Below are 21,536 nucleotides of genomic sequence, written 5' to 3' on the forward strand. Positions count from 1 at the left end.
AACAAAATTTTCATAAACCCAGAGTCCATTCAAGAAAAATCGGTCACTAGTTAACACTGGACAATCAAGATGTCTTTCTCATCATGTGTAAGTATGTACAACAGAGTATGCAAAATATAGTAATCCGACACGACTTTTGTTCTCCAGAAATATCTTTGCCTTTTAAAATTCTTTATTGTTTAATATCCAAAATATTTTAGCGACTAAAGAAATAAGTAACAGACAAAACTTCCCTCGCTCCTGAAGTACAGTAGAACAAATACAGCTTATTCGAAAAATTAAAAAAATGTATTTCTTAAAATAAAGATAAAGAAGCATGCTAGGCAGTGGCGTAAAAACACCCCCGCAACCCAAAATGCAAAGCGAAGCAGTCCGCATAGATACGGACAATATGAAATCTATTTAAAACAGAAACTAAACAAAACAAAAAAAACATTAATTCATGCTTAACTTCGACTGTTTATGTTTACATATTGAAGGAGTTCGACGATTAAGCATGTATAAAATTCGGGGCAGCAAAAAATACAGCGCAAGTCTAATCCTGTTTCAAGTGAGTTATCCCACTGGAAAATGTTCCGAGCAACATTTCGCCAAAGACACGTAAAGTAAAAAGCAGTGGCGTAAAGAACACTCCCGCAAATTCTAAAGTGCCGTAGTCCGCACAAGTGGGGAAAACAAAAAATATATTTGACAAGTAACCAACGTGAAAAAATGTATTCTCAGTATATGCTTAACTTCGTCTGTTTATGTTTATATTTCGAAAGAATTCTATCATTAGCATTATAGTACGACGAAATATATTTGCAAATGACTCCAATTATGAGAATTGCAGCTTTGGAAAGTGCACCCAGCATAAAACTGTCAATCAAGATTACTCGCCACCCTTACCCTTCCCAGGACCGTATTTGTTTCAATACGTGAACAAGTAGATTGTTAAAGGGACGGCTTTCAAGGAATTTAATCTTAAAATTTAAGGACAGATGAAAGTGTGGTTCTTAAAACTTTTTAAATCTTTGCAAATACATACATATTTTCTAGAAAAACCCAATAAAAATTAACTCTACCATGATTCATATATGAACGCTCCAAATTTGAAGTCCGGCTCTGGCTGAAGCCGTACCTCGGGTGCGAAGGGTTCGTAATGGTTTTATTGCAGGTTGCGGTCCAAAGTACTTAAGACCCCTCATAAAGTAATTGACGGCGTTTGCAATTATTTTTCGTAGCACTTTAACGGTGGTGTCTATGTTAAAAGAAAATAAAACTTGATTTTGTTTCCTCAACACAGGTAAAGTTTGTCCAGAATTATAAGAATTTTATGGACTCCCAACGTTAATTCGTTTTACAGCCCAGGCGTCAATTCTATTGTACAGGTAAAGAGCTTGTCAGGGGAAAGCCGATGTTTTCTGTACCTGAGTTCGCCCCGCTCTTCAGCTGTACAATAAAATTCACAACAGGGCTGTAAAACGAAATAACTTTGGGACTCCATAAAATTCTTATAATTTTTGATTTCTAGACAAACTTTAACATAATTAAGCATACTCTGCTTTTTCCCAAAAAAACTGAATGTTTAGCGTACTCATAAGTTTGGAGAACATTCAGTCGGCAAAATTGTAAGATGACGTCATCATTTTTGGGCGGGGCATGCTTCCAGTAACCTTAAAATGTTGGCAAAAAATTCTGCGGTGACATCATCACGTTTTTTGAAAGGATTAAACAGATAAATTTTGATTGGAGATTTACCTTGTTTGCGATAACCTTAAAAACGTTTGCAAAATTTCAGAGCAGTCGGTTTTGTAGTTTTTAAATTAAATTGTAAATTGTTCTAGACGGTTTACAATTTTTTTTCACCAATTATCCAAGGCAAAAAAATACGGGTGAAACCACAAGTACAGGAATACATTTTATAAAATTTAAAAATGATTTACGTAACAAAATTCCAATCAGACAAATTTTGGTTAGCGTTTTAGCATCTGTCTTTGCCTAAAATTTTACCACAAGTTTCAGTCCTGAAGTTTCGGAAATTATCTGTTTATTAAAGCCACCAACAGACGACACACAGACGGAAATGGAAAACCCATAACAATGTTCCTTTAGCGTGAACTCGAGGAGTAAAAATCGTTATGTCCTCTTTTGTTAACAATGCGTGTCGTTCCAAAGTGAATTTAGTGGAACCCAGTGTTTAATAATTTTTAATAAACAAATTTTACGATAAATTTTTGTACTGAATCCCCGCAGTTAAAATTTACTTTCAATCTTGTCACTAATTTCTATTATCACACTTTTTGTTAAAATAAAAAATTGGTGAAAGTTGGTTGGAGGGAACTTCGCTCGTATCTCCACAATTTACAATATGAAAATAACAATTTTTTAGAATTTCAATATTCACAACGTGCTATTCGAACACTTCCGAAAATTACCTAAAGAGTTTTTTTTTATACATTGTCATTTTCGGACGTTATTTTCGTCTTCATTTTCTAAAAAACTTTGACCATTTTTCCACAATTTACAATATGCAATATGTATACATAACAGTTTTTTAGAATTTTAATATTCAATTACAATTGACATTGGGTGGGCGGAGCTTAAATTTTGCCTTTTTTCTGGATATTCGTAACAACAATGTAAAACGTTTAAAATGGGGGGGAACATCGATTTTACAATTAAGATCTTATTTTTTGGATATTTCTTCCTAACATATAATGTAGCTTCCTTTCAACAACATGTTATTTAAAAACATATTTCACAAAATAATTTCTTGTAGAGAAATAAGCATTCTGCAATAAACTCCGCCCTTCGGCTCACAACGAATAAAAACGTTATCACAATTGAAGTGAGGGCGGGTGGGCGGGGTTTTATGTTGCCTTTTTTTTTCTTAATACATGTACATATGTCTCTTTTCAAGACAAGGAACTGAAAGCATGTTTAATGTAAATTTGTAGAGAAGTGTATGGGAAAAAATTTACCATTTTAAACATGTTTTCAGTTTCTTATTATGAAGAAAAAACAATATATATTAAGAAGAAACAAAAAATGCAAAACATAAGCCCCACCCACCCACCCTATCTCAGTTGTGACGCATTTTTTTGTTCGTCGTTCGTCAAGGGGGCGGAGCTTAATTGCAAAATCCGTATTTTTCAACAAGAAATACCATGTGAAATATGTTCTTCAGTGATGATGCTATTCAGAGAAAACTATATGTATTATGTAAAAAAAAAGATAAGATAAGCCCCACCCATCCATTTGGATCTCAATCGTGATGAATTTTCCATTCGTTCTCAGACTGAGGGGCGGAGCGTAATTACAAAATCCATATTTCCTGTTTTAAACACATTTTAAGTTTCTTCTTGCGAAAAGAAGACTACGAATATTAAGAAAAAAAGGCAAAATAGAAGCCCCGCCCGCCCACCCTATCTCAATTGTGATGACTTTCTTTATTCATTGTGAGCCAATGTTGTTTTACATGTTTATTTCTCTACAAGAAATAAACATGTAAAACAAAAACTAAATAAACTTTAATAAATTCATGGATAAAAGATTTTCTTGAACTTATTTTAATTGACGAGGACTTTGCTTCTTTACAATACATATTATAGAATTTGATTTTGCGATTTTCGTTATTGTAATAACGAAAAATTTTGAAAAATATTTGATTGTTAATTATAAGAGAAAAAAAATGCATAAAACTGCATATTTAGCAAAATTGTGCATATTTAGAACAAATTCAATTTTGAGTTTGGTTAGCTTCTTACCGTTTACATGAAATTCATAATACACAAATAAAATTTGACAACAATCGATAAAGTAGTTTCGGAGATAAATGTCGGTCGACGGACTCGATTACAATACTTCCTTCGCTTCCGCTCGGGAAGTAAAAATTGGTCGAAAGTTGTTTCGACAGAACTTCCCTCGCTCCAAAGTACAATGAAACATATCCAGCATTTTCGTGTTGAGTTTTTTTTTTTACACAATTTTGTAATGACGTCATCAACATTTTTGCAAGGACACGTATATTAACTTGGATTGGTGCAGTGTAATACTAAAAATAACAGTATGTATTTCCAAGCTTTTTTGAGAAAATGGAGTGAGCCTGATTTAATCAATAAAATAAACTGACTTATTCATAATTTTTTTTGAGCCACCTGCTCAAGCAAATCTACAAACTATGAATGCAATGATAAATCACAAGTAAAAACTCATCATATTTTGCACATTTTGGGTAAAATTTATTCGGCAAAATTTTGAGATGACGTCATCAATTTTTTTGGGGTTGACAAACAGATACATTTTGATCAAAAAAGTTACCATGCTTACAATAACTTCAAAACGTCTGCACGATTTCAAAGTATTCAGTTTTGCAATTCTTGATTTAATCTATAAAATAAATTGACTCAGTCATAAATTTTTTGAGACACCCTGTATTACCAAATCTAAAAGGCATTAATGCAGTGATAAATCACAAATATAGGCTCATCATATTTTGCACATTTAAGACAGGATTTATTCAGCAATATTTTGAGGTGACGTCATCAATTTTTTAGGGGGGGGTGAGTAAATACATTTTGATCAAACATTTATTATGTTATGGTAACTTCAAAACATCTGCAAAATTTCAAAGCATTCGGTTTTGCAGATTCAAAATTAAATTGCAAAATGTTTTATAATTTTTATTTTTTTTTCCAAAAATCTGGAGATTTCGGGTAAAAAATCAACACGGCATCGTAAACTACACGTGTAGAACTATGTTATATTATACAATTTAAAACCCATTTACTATATACAATTTTGAAGTGACGTCATCACATTATTAATGGGGATGATTAGACAAATTTTGGTTAGCGTTTTACCATATACATGATATTCCTAATATAAATAAAAATTTGACAACAATCGGCCCAGTACTTTTGAAGATTATCTGTCTAATAAAAATCCGGAACGGCAGACAAACGGACAGACGGACGGAAACGAAAGTCATATCTCTTCGTACTCTAGGCGTCATGAAAGGTCGAGAAAATGTAAAAGCAGAGAGTCGGCCGACGGACTCAATTACAATATGTACTTCCTTCGCTTACGCTCGGAAAATAAAAAAATATGCATTTTTAACCATTGATAAATTTGTTTATAATTCATTGTTTTTATCTTTTAATTTGAATGTTTTTAATAATTGAAATATATCTAAGACCATTGTTGTTCATACCCAATTAATTTCTCTTTTCTCAAACGGGCTTCCAAAGTCACTACAAAACTCATTAAGTCATTACATACACCGTTGTAGAAACAGCGCATGTCCGATAAAACTGATTCCACTGTCTGCGTTTTTTTTTTTTTTTTTGTAAATTTCAAATAATTATGTCCACGTTATTGAAAACTAAATAAACACAAACACCAAATTAAAATAACATTTAACGAAAATTGACTAATTAAAGAAGCCTTGATAAAAAATTAGTTAAATTACTTTTACGTTATTAACACTCATAACCATACACATAAATTGCAAAATTCGTGAGAGCCTGCCGCATTGTGGGAGGCGCCTATGAATTTTACATAATTTGTGGTTAAAAATCTTAATAATTCCTGGTAGCCACTTTACCAACCGCAGAATATAATAAAAATCGCTCTGAATAGTAAAAACACGTATTGCAACATTTCAAAGAAAACACTGCTTTATTTCCAAATCTCTCTCACACTTACTCTGCAATAACCGTCTTGCCAGCCGAAGTATGTGCCGAAACCAAAACTGACTGGTTATTATCGACACACAAAATCGACTCCTTCTGGAAAGCATCCAGAGCGAACGGGTACTGCTTGGCGGCCTCGTTCCTCCCCGTCCTCAGCGGCACATATTCCTGCCCCGGGGGGCACGCGACCTCGTGCGTGCACGCCTCCATGGACTCGATAACGTGGACCACGATCCGATTTTTCAGCTCCTCCAAGCTGCAACAGGACCAAGCTAAGGTCATGCCATTCCAACATGTCACTTACGCACTTGATGTCTGTGAGATCCACCACCTCGTCGTCGGTCTTCGGCCTCTTGGGGCCGCCGTCCGCGCCCTCGTCCTCGAGCTCGCGCTTGCACGCCTTGTTCTGGCCATCTGGATCGCTGGAATTTGCGTAAAAACGGGATTTTGGCGTGTATTTTTGAGGTTATGGCTGCATTTTACCTGTTGGATAACGGTGTGCTTGGTGCGGCTGGCTCTTGGTCGGGCGCGTTTTCCGGCTGGGGCTCGTCCTCGAAGCACAGGAAGAGGTCGTCGATGGAGTCTGCCATGGCTTTTCGCGCTTTTTTATGCCGTTTTTGCCGATTTTTGCATTACAATGCACGCGCCAACCAACGAACGCTGTTTTTTACGGGACCGGGTGACGAAGCGGGACGATCAACTTGATTCGTGGGTTTGCGCTCCAAATTCAAATTGGGCTTGGGGAGAGGAAAGAGCCGGAAAGTGAAGAATAAAGACGAAAAATGCAAGATTTAAATGAAAAATGAAGAATTCGCGACGACTGGGAAGTAATTTTGATGTTGATGTCGCGAAATTGCTGAAAAAATGGATATTTGTCCTCAATGCTTGTTTTTGAAGTGTCTGGAAACAATTTTGTTACGTAATAAGTTGCTAAATAAATCAATTAAGTTCAAAAGTTCCATCAATAAACAAAATTAAATTATCTGCCAGAAAAAGTATTATCTCGTGTTATGTTAACTTCAAAATAAATATTTATAGACAGAGGCGTAACGGGTAGGGTTGCGCAAGGAGACGATTCTCTCGAAAGTATATATTTCGATTGCGATTCGACCAAAATAAAAAATAAATTAAGCAATTAATACTATGGGTCTACTGCTATTCATTTGTGACGTCAACTTTTGAATTAGGTCACTTTTTATGTATAATTTAGTTCAAAACTTAATATAGCGAAAAATTCTTGAATTGACAGTGACAACCGATTTTTGACCATTAAATTGGCGCTTGTTACCATAAATTCCAAATTAAGAATTCATTTGTTGTTAAATTCCAAGGAAACTTCCTGATTAACATGTTGGGGGTGCGGACGGATGTCGGAGCTCGTACCCAATCGGTGGGTTAAATTACTACCTGGCTCCGCCCGAAAGCGTCGGTCACATTCTTCAAGACCCAATCCACGTTCTGTTTTATATCATCTCCATGTTAGAGGGGTCTCTGCATGCTGTTTTGGCCGATTTCTTGGATGTCATTGGTCCGGAAACCGGTATTCTTCTAGCTATTACTATTATCTACCAGTACTTACATTCACATTGATGTTTACATTTGTGAGTGGTTCTCCATAAGACTTGAACCGCATGTAGTTATGTTGACTTCATAAGACGGTTGTGTGTTTTGGTCATTTTATTATAGATTATAATTTATTTTAAATACGATAAGTAACTACTTACGGCATTTGATTTGTAGACAATAATAAAAACTTTGGAACTGCTAATGTTCTACAAATTCGTTATTTATTATATATTATTAATATAAAGTTACTTAAGTAAAAAAAAAGTAAAAAGTACTTTTTTTGAAAGGGCATGCCATTGTCAAATATATCAGCAACAGGTAAGCCAACATAATTTTTGTTTCTATTCTTCTTTTTTTACATTACCTATTACATATGTACATAGGTGTATATTTTTTTGGAAAATCCGCCTTATTATTTGATATTTATAATAGTGTACAGAATGGTTTCGTCGTATTGTGGTCCATAATTTGTTTTCTAATGCTCTTAATTTAAAAAACTAGGAACTTTTGAGCCCTCGGAAACGTGGGTGAAAAGTCGCGCATCCCTATAGCGCATCGTCATTTCTCATTTTCCCTAACCTGGAAATTTCGTGACGCATTAACCTTCCAATATCAAAAATGATCGTGTTGCTGAAATTTCTGAGAAATAAGTAGTGAATATGAACAAGATAAAACCAATTAAGGGGATGTGGATGAGTCAGTTTTCGCACTCCCAAAAACTCACATAGGGAAGAGTAAAAAATTGGTCGAAGGTTATTTCAACAGAACTTCCCTCTCCCCTGAAGTGTAGCCAAATAAATCCCACTTCTCTAAATTTTTTGCAATTTCTGTTTTCTGATAATCTCTATAAAGTAAAAACCAGTGGCGTAAATAACGTCCCCGCAGCTTATTTGACTTGAAGTTTTTCTTCCATTTTTCATTTCTTTTTTTCTTTCATTTTTTCGAATTTTGAAGTTTAAATTTAATTTTCAATTTTTCGATTTGAGTTTCTCGCGTTTTCGATTTTTAATTGTTCCATTTGCAATTTTTCGTTTCAGTTGTAGGAACAACCGTTCCCACAAAATCAGGTGTTCTACCTGAGCGCATTCATAATTTTTGTACTAATGTAAATCTTTCGTCTACCTCCCTACGCTCCTACATACTTTCTCTTCCCGTTTCTAGAATTTTCTAAATTCTTTCTTTACCGAGCCTACCTGTCGACCATTCAAACACCCTTCGATCTTCTTCTCCCTGGCACTCTCAAACAGTAAGGAGCTAAATAAAATCTGAAAACCGTAACCGTCTCTTTTTCTAAAAATCACCAACGATACCCACAAAGTTTTTCATTTTCTTTATTTTTACGATTTTTCAATTTTTCAATGTTCCGATTTTATAATTTTTTGCTTTTTCGATTTCACTTTTTTTCAATTTTTCGTTTCGTCAGTTTTTCAATTTTCAATGTTTCAATTTTTCTTCAATTTTACGATATTTCTTCGAGTTTTCATTTTAAATTTTCCAGTTTTCCGATTTTCCAAATTTTGGACGTTTCAATTTTTAGATTTTTCAGTTTTTCGATTTGAAATTTCACGAGTTTTCAATTTTTAGATTTTTCAGTTTTTCGTTTCTTCAGTTTTTCGAGAAAAACGAGAAAGTACAAGTTATTCTACGTGACTTATGTTTGGAGTACAGTCCAAAATTACTGAATAATAGATTGACTTTATGTTTTTTATTATAATATCTCTTGTTCGTTGCGGCAAAACATTGTTGAAAGAAAATTATGTATATAAAAAAAAAGAAAAATTAAGCCCCACCCACCCGCCCCGATCTCAATTGTGATGAGTGTTTCATTACTAATTAGACGAGGAGCGGAGTTTAATTGAAACATATTATTTCTCTAAAAAATTCTACCCTTTTAAAAACAAATTTCATATGGTAATTTCTTGCAAAGAAATGAGAATTTTGCAACTAAACTCCGCCCTTCAGCTCACGATGAATAAAGCATTCATCACAATTGAGAAGGGGTGGGTGAGCGGGGCTTATATTTGGTCCATTTTTTTCTTAATATACGAAGTCGTCTTTTCCCAACAGGAAACTTAAAACATGTTTAACTATCCTGTTGTTGGAAGAAAACTCTATATATTAAAAAAAAAAACAAAGATGAAGCCCCACCCACCCGCCCCGATCTCAATTGTAATGATGAGTTTTTAATTCCTAAACAGACTGATGGGCGGAATTTAATTTTAACGTCAATATTTCTATAAAAAATTCATCCATTTTAAGAACATATTTCATATGGTATTTTCTTGGAGAGAAATAAGGATTTTGCAACTAAACTCCGCCTTTCAGCTCACGATGAATAAAGCATTCATCACATTTGAGAAGGGGTGGGTGGGCGGGGCTTATATCTGGTCCATTTTTTCTTAATATACAAAGTCTCTTTTTCCAACAAGAAACTGAAAACATCTTTAATTAACCTGTTGTTGAAAGAAAATTCTATATATTAAAAAAGAAAGTAAACAAAGATTAAGCCCCATCCACCCGTCCAGATCTCAATTGTGATGAATTTTTCATTCCTAATCAGATCGAAGGCCGGAGTTTAATTATAACACCAATATTTCTCTAAAAAATTAATCCCTTTTAAAAACAAATTTCATATGGTAATTTCTTGTAGAGAAATGAGAATTTTGCAACTAAACTCCGCCCTTCAGGTCACGATGAATAAAGCATTCAGCACAATGGAGAAAGGGTGGGTGGGCGGGACTTATATTTGGTCTAATTTTTTCTTAATATACGAAGTCGTCTTTTCCCAACAAGAAACTGAAAAATGTTTAACAATCCTGTTGTTGGAAGAAAACTCTATATATTAAAAAAAAAACAAAAATTAAGCCCCACCCACCCGCCCCGATCTCAATTGTCATAAGTTTTTCATTCCTAATCAGATCGAAGGGCGGAGTTTAATTTTAACGTCAATATTTCTATAAAAAATTCTTCCCTTTTAAAAACATATTTCATATGGTATTTTCGTGTAGATGAATAAGGATTTTGTGACTAAACTCCGCCGTTCAGCTCACGATGAATAAAGCATTCATCACAATTGAGAAGGGGTGGGTGGGCGGGGCTTATGTCTGGTCCATTTTTTCTTAATATACAAAGTCTCTTTTCCCGACAAGAAACTGAAAACATCTTTAATTATCCTGTTGTCGAAAGAAAATTCTATATATTAAAAAAAAAACAAACAAAGATTAAGCCCCACCCACCCGTCCGGATCTCAACTGTGATGAATTTTTCATTCGTAATCAGTTTGATGGGCGGAGTTTAATTGTAACATCAATATTTCTATAAAAAATTCTTCCCTTTTAAAAACACATTTCATATGGTATTTTCTTGTAGAGAAATGAGAATTTTGCAACTAAACTCCGCCCTTCAGCTCACGATGAATAAAGCATTCATCACAATCGAGAAGGGATGGGTGGGCGGGGCTTATATTTGGTCCACTTTTTCTTAATACATATATGAAGTCTTCTTTTCCCAACAAGACACTGAAAACATCTTTAATTATCCTGTTGTCGAAAGAAAATTCTATGTATTAAAAAAAACAGAACAAAGATTAAGCCCCATCCACCCGCCCCGATCTCAATTGTGATGAGTTTTTCATTCGTAATCTGATGAAAGGGCGGAGTTTAATTGTAACACCAATATTTCTCTAAAAAATTCTACCCTTTTAAAAACATTTTATATGGTAATTTTTTTGTAGGGAAATGAGGACTTTGCAATTAAACTTCGCCCTTCAGCTCACGATGCATAAAATATTCATCACAATTGAGAAGGGGTGGGTGGGCGGGGCTTATATTTTGTCCATTTTTTCTTAATATACAAAGTCTCTTTTCCCGACAAGAAACTGAAAACATCTTTAACTATCCTGTTCTTGAAAGAAAATTCTATATATTAATAACAAAACAAAAATTAAGCCCCACCCACCGGCCCCGATCTCAATTGTGATGAATTTTTCATTCGTTGTTAGACCGAGAGGCAGACCCTGATTGCAAAATACATATTTCTCTATTGATTTAAATGAGTTTGTCTTCTCAAAACAGAGGACTAAAATTATTAATTAAACCACAATCGAACAAAACAGCGCATTACCAGCGCAAGAAAAAAAAAGTGTTAAGTTCGGCAACCATGACACAATGGGGACAGCTCATATATATCGTGGTAGACTCGATTACTATACTTCGCTTACGGTCGAGAAGTAAAATGGCCATAAAAAAAAACTATTGATTTCATGTTCAGATAAGTACTGGTATTTTTAGATGAGATATCCAACGTGAAATAGAGTTGCCACATTTAAAATGACATATATGAGGTCTTCGCGCCATAAGGTTATATGACCATCATAAAAGTAGTTGACCGTAAATAAATACCCCCTTTGTGCGGTTCGCACTAAGCTTACCGGTTGGCAACAAATTGTTTTCTAAACATTTCTTGCTTAGATTTAGATATTTAGTGAAAGTCGCCTCTGAACGAAATGACAACAGCCGGTCGAACTGAAGTGTACACGTTATTTACGACCCTAAAATATTTCCTATTGTAAACAACCCATCTTCGACTAATTTTTTACAAGTTATTGTAAATTTCACTAGTAAGTATATAGACACGCAGATATGATTTTATTATGAAATAGTAAAAATAAAAAAGATCCCAGCACAGACCCTTGATCTACGCCCATGGTGGTATTTCAGTAACAGAGTGCATGTTACTCAGGAAGCGCAGAGCGACGCATGCGCGGTGCTTAATGGAGGACCCACCAATCTTCACTCACTTTACTTGTGTTTACATGCCCGCCTCCATTGACATCTGGGTAATAAAACGCAATAATAAAAAAATCGGTCTTTATTATATGAAATTAAAGCACACTTGGTACATAAATTTCCATCACTAATTTACTCAATGCTAGCTTGCTCAGTTGTAGAAAAAAAATACGTAATATTTAACAATATAAATTTCTCTGTAACTCAAATTATAAACGCATCAACACGAGGAAAGGGCAACAGAATAAGTTTCCTTATACTAATGCGTTTACAATAACACAAAATAGAAACAAATGATGGCACTTTCAGTGCGATTGATATAGGTATTAAAGAAAATCTGAATGAAAAAGACTTAAAAGTATTTTATTTTTTTTAATAGTTTTTTTCTTTATATTTTTTGGTATCAACTGATTGGAAAATACATTATTTCGTACCGCTACAGTACAATAATAAATGCCATAAAAAATAAGCATAGAAAAAAGAATACTCCTCCAATCATGTCGGATCTTCCTGGGGAAATCTTTCACCCTATCACATACAAACTAACGACATTCATTCTGGCGTAACGAGCCCTTCTGATATAAGTTTTGTAATGACTCGCCGTTTACAACCCTGAGTGTTGGAAGATGATGCCGAATTTTCGGCGATCGTTTATCACTGGGACTAGCCGAAAATTAAGCACCTTGTGATCGTCGCGCCCCCCACTTTTTTTCGAATACCGAAACTACCCTTGAGCATTACAAAATATTTAAAAAATATCCAAACTTATATAGGACTCTTAAAAATACAATGGACTGTCAGTACATGGCGGGACGGCCCGTCCCTCGAATTTAATGTTCTGTATCTTACCGAACATAAAGCAGGTACGCTGTCTACAGTCTATCGTGCGCTACTTCGCACGCTTAGATGCTTATTTAATTATCACAATGCAGACTGACCTGGATCAGTCCACCTCAACACATACAATAAAAAAAAGAAAAAAAAAATGTAAAAAACAAGCTCCGAAAAAACTAACGCTAGGCCAGAGACGCCAGACCTGGTCCAAGACATCCTGGGCTTCCAGATTATGTATGTACCAAATGTCGTGGTGGGCACGACCCTGACGAAGGAATCGAAAATCGAACGATGTCTTGACGCAGTTGAGTCTCAACTTTAGACTCTTCAAAAATAAACAACGTTCTCTCGGAGACTAACGACGAGAGACAAAAAAAAAAGATATTCTCGTAAAATCGACAAAGACAAAAATTTTGCGTGAAAAATAACGAAAAATGCGCGCCGCCCGTGCACGCCATATTTTTTTCTTCTTTTATTTGTTTTTTAATCTTATTTTGTAAAAAAATATCGGAGATGCTTGCGCAACGCCTTCAACCGCTCGGACTGGGAATAGCGGGGGCCGGAGTGGGCAACAAAAATTGGCAGGATCGACCCTTGATCCGCCTCTGCATTAAGTTGCTCTCGCTGGGCGGGCTTAAGCCGAACACCTGTCAAAAGAAATTAACATTGTATCAAAGGGCCAATAAAGGGGTTATTTTTCGTACCTTGGCGGAGTAGGGCGCCGCCTTTTCGTCTATAGGATACACGTTCGGCCTCTCCAGATAGTCCAGATTCATGCTGAAGTGCTGCTGCACCACCCTGTTCACAGCCATGGCGCTCTCCGCGAACTGGGACAGCTCCCTCGCGGAATTATTCTTCTTGATAATGGCAGGCGTGGTCAACGGCGCCGAGTCGCTGGCGCATTTCAACCACGGATGTTGCAGAACTTTCTCGGCGCTGATGCGTTCGCTGGCGTTCTTGACCAGCAAGGATGATATCAGATCCTTTGCCTCGTCCGATATGTTACCCCATTCGGCTTCGGGGAAGTCGTATCGGCCCTCTTGGATGCTATGGAAGAGGAGGTCTTGGCAAGCGTTACAATTGTCTCCGCGTTCCCAGCCGCAGTCGCGGCCGCACTTGCCGTAGAACGGCGGATACCCGCATAACAAGATGTAGGTGATGACGCCGAGCGACCACAGGTCGCACCGCTTGTCGTACGCCACCGAGTCCGACTCGCCGATGAAGGCTTCCACTACTTCGGGGGCCATGAACTCGGCGCTGCCCACCTGAAACAACAAACTCGATCAGCGATCGTCATAACCCTTCAGATTGCGAGTCGGATTTTCGTTGATCTTTGACCCGAAACTTTCACTGGGTTGTAAACCTACATTGGACTGGAGGAACCGGTGTCATTTGAGCGTTATTAAAAATAAAGAACAGCGCTAATTTAATATTCATTTCTCTCCGTTTTTTTAAAGTCAGGTTTTACGACTACCTGCACGAATATGACCATCAACCACGACAGTTTCCCCTCCCACGGGTGAATTAGTATGACTATGGTTAAGCCGCGTTCGTCACGTCGTAATACCGAACTCATTATGAATAAAATATGTTTATTCCACCATGTGCATTTCTTATAAAACTCGAGCTATAAAGAATACTTGAACAAAGCACTACAGTAACCCAGCCATTACACACTGTACGTTGTTTACTTTCCCAGCCAGCTTCAATAAACATCAAAATATTCCAGTTATACACTTCACACTCGATTTCATTATTCATCACGAACTTTTAATTACAACGAACATGTTTGCCTGAGCTTCATAAGGATCAAACCACCGTAACGCAACAACACCTACCGGAGTTAGAAGTTGTGGAGTGGCCAACGGACTCGAAACGCTCGACTGGAAGCGTATTCCGGATCCCAAATCAAAATCGCAGATCTTGACTGGACAAAGCCTATCTTTATTAACACATAGGATGTTCTCCGGTTTGAGATCGCGGTGTGCTATTCCTTTGGCGTGCATGAATCGCAACGCGGAAGCGACTTCCCTCACAATCTCCGCCGCTGCCGCTTCGCTGAAGTACCTATTCTCCTGAATCCTTCTCAACAGTTGTCCTCCATTTATCTGAAAAAAAAAGAAAAAAATGTCTTCAGGGGTCGAAAACGGGGAGATCGTATTCTTTAAAATTCAAGAAACATACTAGACGTAAATTCAAACTTCCAGGATGTTTTATTAACTTTTGAAAAAGTGTTTTAGAATGGCGTCACGTGCATTTTCTAACAAAATTGAAACAAAAACCGGAACATAAGTGATAATTCTAATACAACTCATAGAAGTTATGAAGGTAAACAACACTTTGTTAATTTAGACGTCTGTGCTTCATTGAAAATGATGGATTGTTGTTTGTATAGCTATAATTTGATGAATTACCAATGGATGTCACGTTTATTAAACTGTGAAGGAAAAAATTAACACCAATTTATTAATACAATACAAATTTCAAATAACCTTCATTAATCATGATGAAAGTCTATAAAACAATACAACCAATACAACAGAAGTTTTCCTTATGTCAAAACGTGTACTAATCACACCATCTAATAACCTTCAGCTCAAGTTCAGACCACTTTTGATTTTAATAAGAATTGTGTTTTTTCTGTGGTTGTTTTAAATGATTTATTCTGCAATCTTCTTAGCACTGAGACTGAATTCAACAAAGATCATTTTATTCTTTTTTAAAAGTCGGATGTTATACCGGGTGTCTGGAAAATGGCGAAGTAACTCTCCGCGACGCTTGTAACAATCAACTGGACAGTTTGGGAAAAATAGTTTAAAAAATTCTCTCACTTTTGCTGGAGTTATGATGATTTTAAAATTGGTTCTTTTGCTATGTTTAACAATAACTAGTGATAAAACTTTCAGTTAATATTTCTCTCGCTCATGACCATGTTTAAATACCATTTCAGTTAGAATGTACAAAGATAATTATGGTTGTTGTTTTTCTAATAATTTGACAAAAAATCGATAGTTTAGTTTTTTTTTTTTTTTTCAAATAGAACACTATATTTTATTACTGCTTCTGATTCTGCCGTAGGTTTAAGTAGCCGAAGTTATCTGAAATTAATATAAAGATGTCCATGGTTTAATTTCTAATGCCCATGGTTTAATTTCTACAAAATATTTTATTTTTAGATTTATCAACAAGCAGTAGCCCCGCCCACCTACCCCTTCTTCGTTCCAGTGAGTATATTTGATATTGTTCAGTCCTATCTTAACAAGTTTTAGCCCCGCCCACCCACCCTTTTTTGTTCTTAGTCGATGTCATTTACCAAAATCAATCTTATCTTATCAAATACTAGCCTCGCCCACCCGCCCTCTCTTTTCTTAGAGGATATCTCATTTGCCAAAATCAGTTTTATTTTAGTTAATATCGATGACTAACTTTAAAAAAAAATGATCAAAATTTGGAAACATTACGAACTTACTTATATGCACAAGGCGGGAATTTTGAACATCGTCTCTAGTGTTTAATTGGTTATGCTTTAATGGATTTTTCTTTGTTGGTTTTTTGTTTACAATTTATAATTTCTTATTAATTTTTTTTTTGTTTATTTATTAATTAAAAATAACAGCGGGTTTTGTTAATAATAATAATACACAACGTCTATGACTACTAGTTGTTATGGTTATTGTCCTAAAAAAATATGACGAAACACACAACTTAGTTTTTTAAACGAAACACCCTATATATTTTTACTACCAGCTTATATTTGAAATTCTGATGCGACGTTGCCACGTTATTCGGATTTTCTTAAATCTTGTAGCAGTTGGAACAATTCACAAAAAATTGCAGCCGGGTTATTTCACAATATTTTGTGGAGAGATAAATAAGTAACACTGTCATATACAGAATGTTTATAAAAAATGTTTCATTATTACAATTTTCAAATATCGATATATCAGTTTTTTTTTTTTTTTTAATAAAACACTATAATTTATTACTGCATCTGATTTTGCTTTAGGTTTAGTAGCCGAAGTTATCAGAAATCAATATGAAGATGTCCATGGTTTAATTTCTATTAAGTGTTTTATTTCTACTTTTATGAACAAGCAGTAGCCCCGCCCACCCACCCCTTCTTCCTACCAGTGAGTACTGTTGATATTGTTCAGTCCTGTCTTGGCAAGTTTTAGCCCCGCCCGCCCACCCTTTTTTGTTCTTAGACGATGTCATTTACCAAAATCAATCTTATCTTAACTAATACTAGCCCCGCCCACCCGCCCTCTCTTTTCTTAGAGGATATCTCATTTGCCAAAATCAGTTTTATTTTAGTAAGTATTGATGACTAACTTTTACAAAAAATGATCAAAATTTGGAAACATTACGAACTTACTTATATGCACAAGGCAGGAATTTTGAACATCGTCTCAAGTGTTTAGTTTGCTTTGCTTCAATGGATTTTTCTTTGTTGGTTTTTTGTCTATAATTTATAAATTTCTTATTAAATGTTTTTTTTTGGTTTATTTATTAATGAAAAATAACAGCATGTTTTAATAATAATAATACACAACGTTTATGACTACTACTAGTTCCGGTTGTTAAAAAAAAAAAAAAAATTAAGACGAAACACATAACTTGGTTTTTTAAATGAAACACCCTATGTGTTTTTAAATATTTTGATAGATTTTGTCTTAGGCTTTACAACCACAGCTTGTATTTGAAATACTGATGCGACGCTGCCACGTTATTCCGATTTTCTTGAATCTTGTAGCAGTTGGAAGAGTTCACAAAAAAATTGCAGCAGGGTTATTTTACAATATTTTGTAGAGAGATAAATAAGTGACATTGTCATATACAGAGTGTTTATAAAATTTATAAAAAATGTTTCATTGTTGCAATATCGATAGTTTAGTTTTTTTTTTTCAAATTGAACATTCTCTATTTTATTACTGCATCTGATTCTGCCTTAGGTTTAGTAGCCGAAGTTATCAGAAATCAATATGAAGATGTCTATGGTTTAATTTTTATAAAATATTTTATTTCTACTTTTATGAACAAGCAGTAGAACCGCCCACCCACCCCTTCTTCCTTCCAGTGAATACTCTTGATATTGTTCCGTCCTGTCTTAGCAAGTTTTAGCCCCGCCCTCTCACCCTTTTATGTTCTTAGACGATGTCATTTACCAAAATTAATCTAATCTTAGCAGATACTAGTACTTGCCAAGATTAATTGTGACAAATGACATACCCTCTAAGAAAATAGAGGGTGGGTGGGCGGGGCTAGTACTTGTTAAGATAAGATTGATTTTGGTAAAAGACTGAACAATATTATGAGTAATCACTGGAAGATTCTGTAGGAAAAATTAAACTGTAAAGTATAACAAAAAAATTACGATTACCCCTTTTTTTTAAACAACCTACGTTCTATTATTTCAGATTCTCATTTTACACAAGAACATTCACCCCGCCCACCCACCCCGCCTTTATTTCAGTGATTCATTTTGTTTATTTCGAATAAAAGGTAGGAAGATAAGATTGATTTTGTTAAATGATATACCTTCTAAGAAAAGAAAGGGTGGGTCGGATGGGCTAGTACTTGCTAAGAGACTGATTTTGGCAAATCACATACACTATAAAAAAATAGAGGGTTTGTGGGCGGGGCTAGTATTTTCTCCCCCAAAATTTGCTAATTGAAATATAGTTGTTTTTACAGTACGTAGATAAAAAAGGAAATTATTATTAATCACAAAATACAATTATTTTAGGAATGTACTTTGTGTACATAAATTTTATAGAAATATAAATATAAAATATTTTATACCGATTTCCGGAAAACTTTTGAGCAGATTGATCGTTTCGTACTTGTACTTTTTAATAAATTCAAATAGTGTGGTCTTTTAACACCTCTTAATAATTTATTCAAATCTTATTTGCTTGATTGAGAACAGTGTGTTAGGTAGAAGAATTATTGTTATTTATAAATGACATAGTAGACGTTACGACAAATCAAAAATTGTAATTTATTTGCCGACGACTTAATTTCTTTGATCAAAATATGTTCTATCCAGGAATCTGTTTGTCCCTTCAAATGGATGTTAATGATATTTTGAACTGGTGTGAAGTTTAATAGGTTATTTTTAAAAATATTGAAATGCTATGTTGTAACATATAATCGAAAACTTAAGTATTATTTCATTTCTTTATAGTATAAACAATATATTTTTTATATATTATATATTTATATAATGCATTGGAAACATGTATGTTTTATATACATAATTTATTAAACAATAAAATAGATTGTACTTCTGTTATGTGTGGATATTATAGTGGTAATTAATGTTATATAATAGTAAAGTATTCTTTTTTATTTTATACTTATTTCAATTATTCATGTTTTCTGTAATTGGGTGCGAGTCTGGAGGAAATAAATCTATCATTATTATTATTAAATGTAAATACAGTCAACTAGTGTACCTAAACCGTCTCAGGTAAAAAAGACGATTTAGGTCATTCTCCATGTTCTGAGGCTTAGAAGATGAGAGTTACTGAACATTTTCCCAAGTTTCAAATGCCCTTCGGCACAAAACTCTTGAGTTGCTCAATCCGGAGCTAGAAAGCAGTTCTTTCGTCAAGTTTTGATACCTGAGGTTGTTTTCAAAATCAATTTCAAGGTAGAACCCGATGTTTCGCCACCCGTCAGTTTGGTAACTCAAGTATATATTCATTTTAACAAAAATCAATTATAACTCCGGTAAAATGAAGGATTAAACTTGTCAAGTCAGCCAGGAACGAGAAATCGAACTTTGGCAGGCAATTTTTGATTTCGAAACTTCCATTAGTTTTTTGTTATCATATTAAAAGTGCTCTCGTCTGAATACACTATTGTGTCGTAAACTCCACCTGCAATCGCTGCAAAAAAGCGAAACAACAACACGTTAAAAATGCACACAATGCTCCTTTATTATGTCCGAGAACAATGCGGTTGTAAAACGTGTCGAACCGCCATCAAATAATAACAAACCGAGAACAATTTATTTAAAAATGCAAACCGAATCTTAAAATGTCCGAACGCAACCCACAATACACCAGTCGAACTAAACCCGTGCGTTGCGGGTTGCATTCTCATATCCACCTACCTTCTCAAAAACCAAATAAAACTTTTCTTCATCCTCAAAAAATTCGGTGAGCTGAATAATATTGGGGTGTCCTTGACAGTGGTGGAACGTTTCGACTTCCCTGAAAACCCGAGCCCTTGCATGTCCCGGCACCTTGTCGATGATCTTCACTGCATATTCCTGGTCGGTGTACATGTTGACGCAGGTCTGCACACTGGCATAGGCACCCTCGCCCAAGATTTCGCCGGATAATTTGTACAAATCTAGAACGAAAATTTCCAGGTCAGAACAGAGAAAGCTCCGATTTGCATGAAAATAGCGCGCAAAAAAGTTCAAGGCCGCGATAATTTTCCATTCTTTATCGAAATGACAAAAATAAATGTTTGTCGAGCAAATATTCGTCCGCTGCGATAACGTGAAGACGATTAGGACGTTTAAATAAGCGGCAAATAAGACACTGTGACGAAAGGACAGGGGGGTTATTCAGCAAATATTTATCAAAACATTGTCGGTTTCCGTTATCGGATGCAAAAAGTTGGAAATTTGTATGGTAATTGTTGAAGCGTGAATTCTTCGGGTGTTGTGACGACTTGAAACATGAACAGGTGCGATAAGCAACTTAAATGCCGAGTACAGCCCCGAGGGAATTTTTGCATGTGCAACTTAAATGAATACGTATAAAAACATATTAACAGGTTATTACTTTGTGAAATAAGGTGAAACGGCGACATCGACGTGCTTACGGAAGTTTTTCGCACTTACATATTACGTCGTAGGTAAATAACATGAAGACAAACAACATCTATAAAAATTTAATTGAAAGTGATAACACTGGTTATTTTCGTTTGTTTGATAATACTGTGTATACATGTAGTAAATGGTTGGAGTACTCGAAGAGGTTTAGCCGCACTTCACAAGTCTGAATGATAACGAAGTTTTTCAATAAACAATAAGAATGGCTGCGATAGACGTTTCCCTCTTATGTGGAGTGCTATTTTTACGCTTTAATCGTCGAAGATAAAATGTAACACGCAAAATAATACTAGTGCCAATTCAAGTCTAGCACTAGTGAATAATTTCAAGACTGCAATGCAATACTGATTGTCTAGCTAGAATTTTACGACGGTGTTTTTTATTAGACCAATTTTCTTATACCTATCACAATTTTCCGTTTTTCTTCGATTTTACAATTTTTTGGTATCAGTTTTTCGTTTTTTATTTTCTTGTTTTTTTCAATTTTTCGATTTGTAATTTTTCAATTTTGCAATTTTTCGATATTACAGTTTTTCATCCTTAGATTTTTCGTTTCTCAATTTTTAATTTTTCGATTTTTTAATTCTTCGTTTCAAGTTCTTGATTTTGATTTTTCATTTTCCCGTCTTTTCTAGATTTCGTATCACAATTTTTTATTTTTTCATTACCTTTATGTCTTCAATGTTTCTTTTAGTTTTATAACTTTCTGTTTATTCAATTTCTCAATTCCTTGATTTTCCAATTTCTTTAATATTCAATATTTTGTTTTTTCTATTTGCACTTTTTCGTTTTAATTTTTCCATTTTTGTTATTCGAAAAGTT

At 34.9% G+C, this 21,536-nt stretch overlaps 2 protein-coding genes across 5 annotated transcripts in view; both read right to left on the reverse strand.

The window, feature by feature from the left end:
* The window catches only part of LOC135141218 (exosome RNA helicase MTR4), a 28,460-nt gene extending 21,935 nt beyond the window's left edge, over positions 1 to 6,525 (reverse strand). The window contains exons 1-3 of the mRNA XM_064072109.1: positions 6,159 to 6,525; positions 5,984 to 6,097; positions 5,689 to 5,931 (exon numbers count right to left, since the gene is read on the reverse strand). Coding sequence (XP_063928179.1) covers positions 5,689 to 5,931; positions 5,984 to 6,097; positions 6,159 to 6,265 — 464 coding nt within the window. The 5' untranslated portion in view covers positions 6,266 to 6,525. The remainder of the gene's footprint in view (positions 1 to 5,688; positions 5,932 to 5,983; positions 6,098 to 6,158) is intronic.
* Positions 6,526 to 12,095: 5,570 nt separating this feature from the next.
* The window catches only part of LOC135141240 (MAP kinase-interacting serine/threonine-protein kinase 1-like), a 79,568-nt gene continuing 70,127 nt past the window's right edge, over positions 12,096 to 21,536 (reverse strand). For all 4 annotated transcript variants that reach the window (XM_064072167.1, XM_064072158.1, XM_064072176.1 and 1 more), the window contains 4 exons: positions 19,983 to 20,224; positions 14,701 to 14,970; positions 13,567 to 14,127; positions 12,096 to 13,509 (listed from right to left, as the gene is read on the reverse strand). In XM_064072167.1, the coding sequence (XP_063928237.1) occupies positions 13,393 to 13,509; positions 13,567 to 14,127; positions 14,701 to 14,970; positions 19,983 to 20,224 (1,190 nt within the window). In that variant the 3' untranslated portion in view covers positions 12,096 to 13,392. The remainder of the gene's footprint in view (positions 13,510 to 13,566; positions 14,128 to 14,700; positions 14,971 to 19,982; positions 20,225 to 21,536) is intronic.

Source organism: Zophobas morio, unplaced genomic scaffold, assembly GCF_036711695.1.
Source record: "Zophobas morio isolate AGI-343-1 ecotype UQ-CSIRO unplaced genomic scaffold, CSIRO_AGI_Zmor_V1 ptg000004l, whole genome shotgun sequence".
NCBI classification, from domain to species: Eukaryota; Metazoa; Arthropoda; class Insecta; order Coleoptera; family Tenebrionidae; genus Zophobas; species Zophobas morio.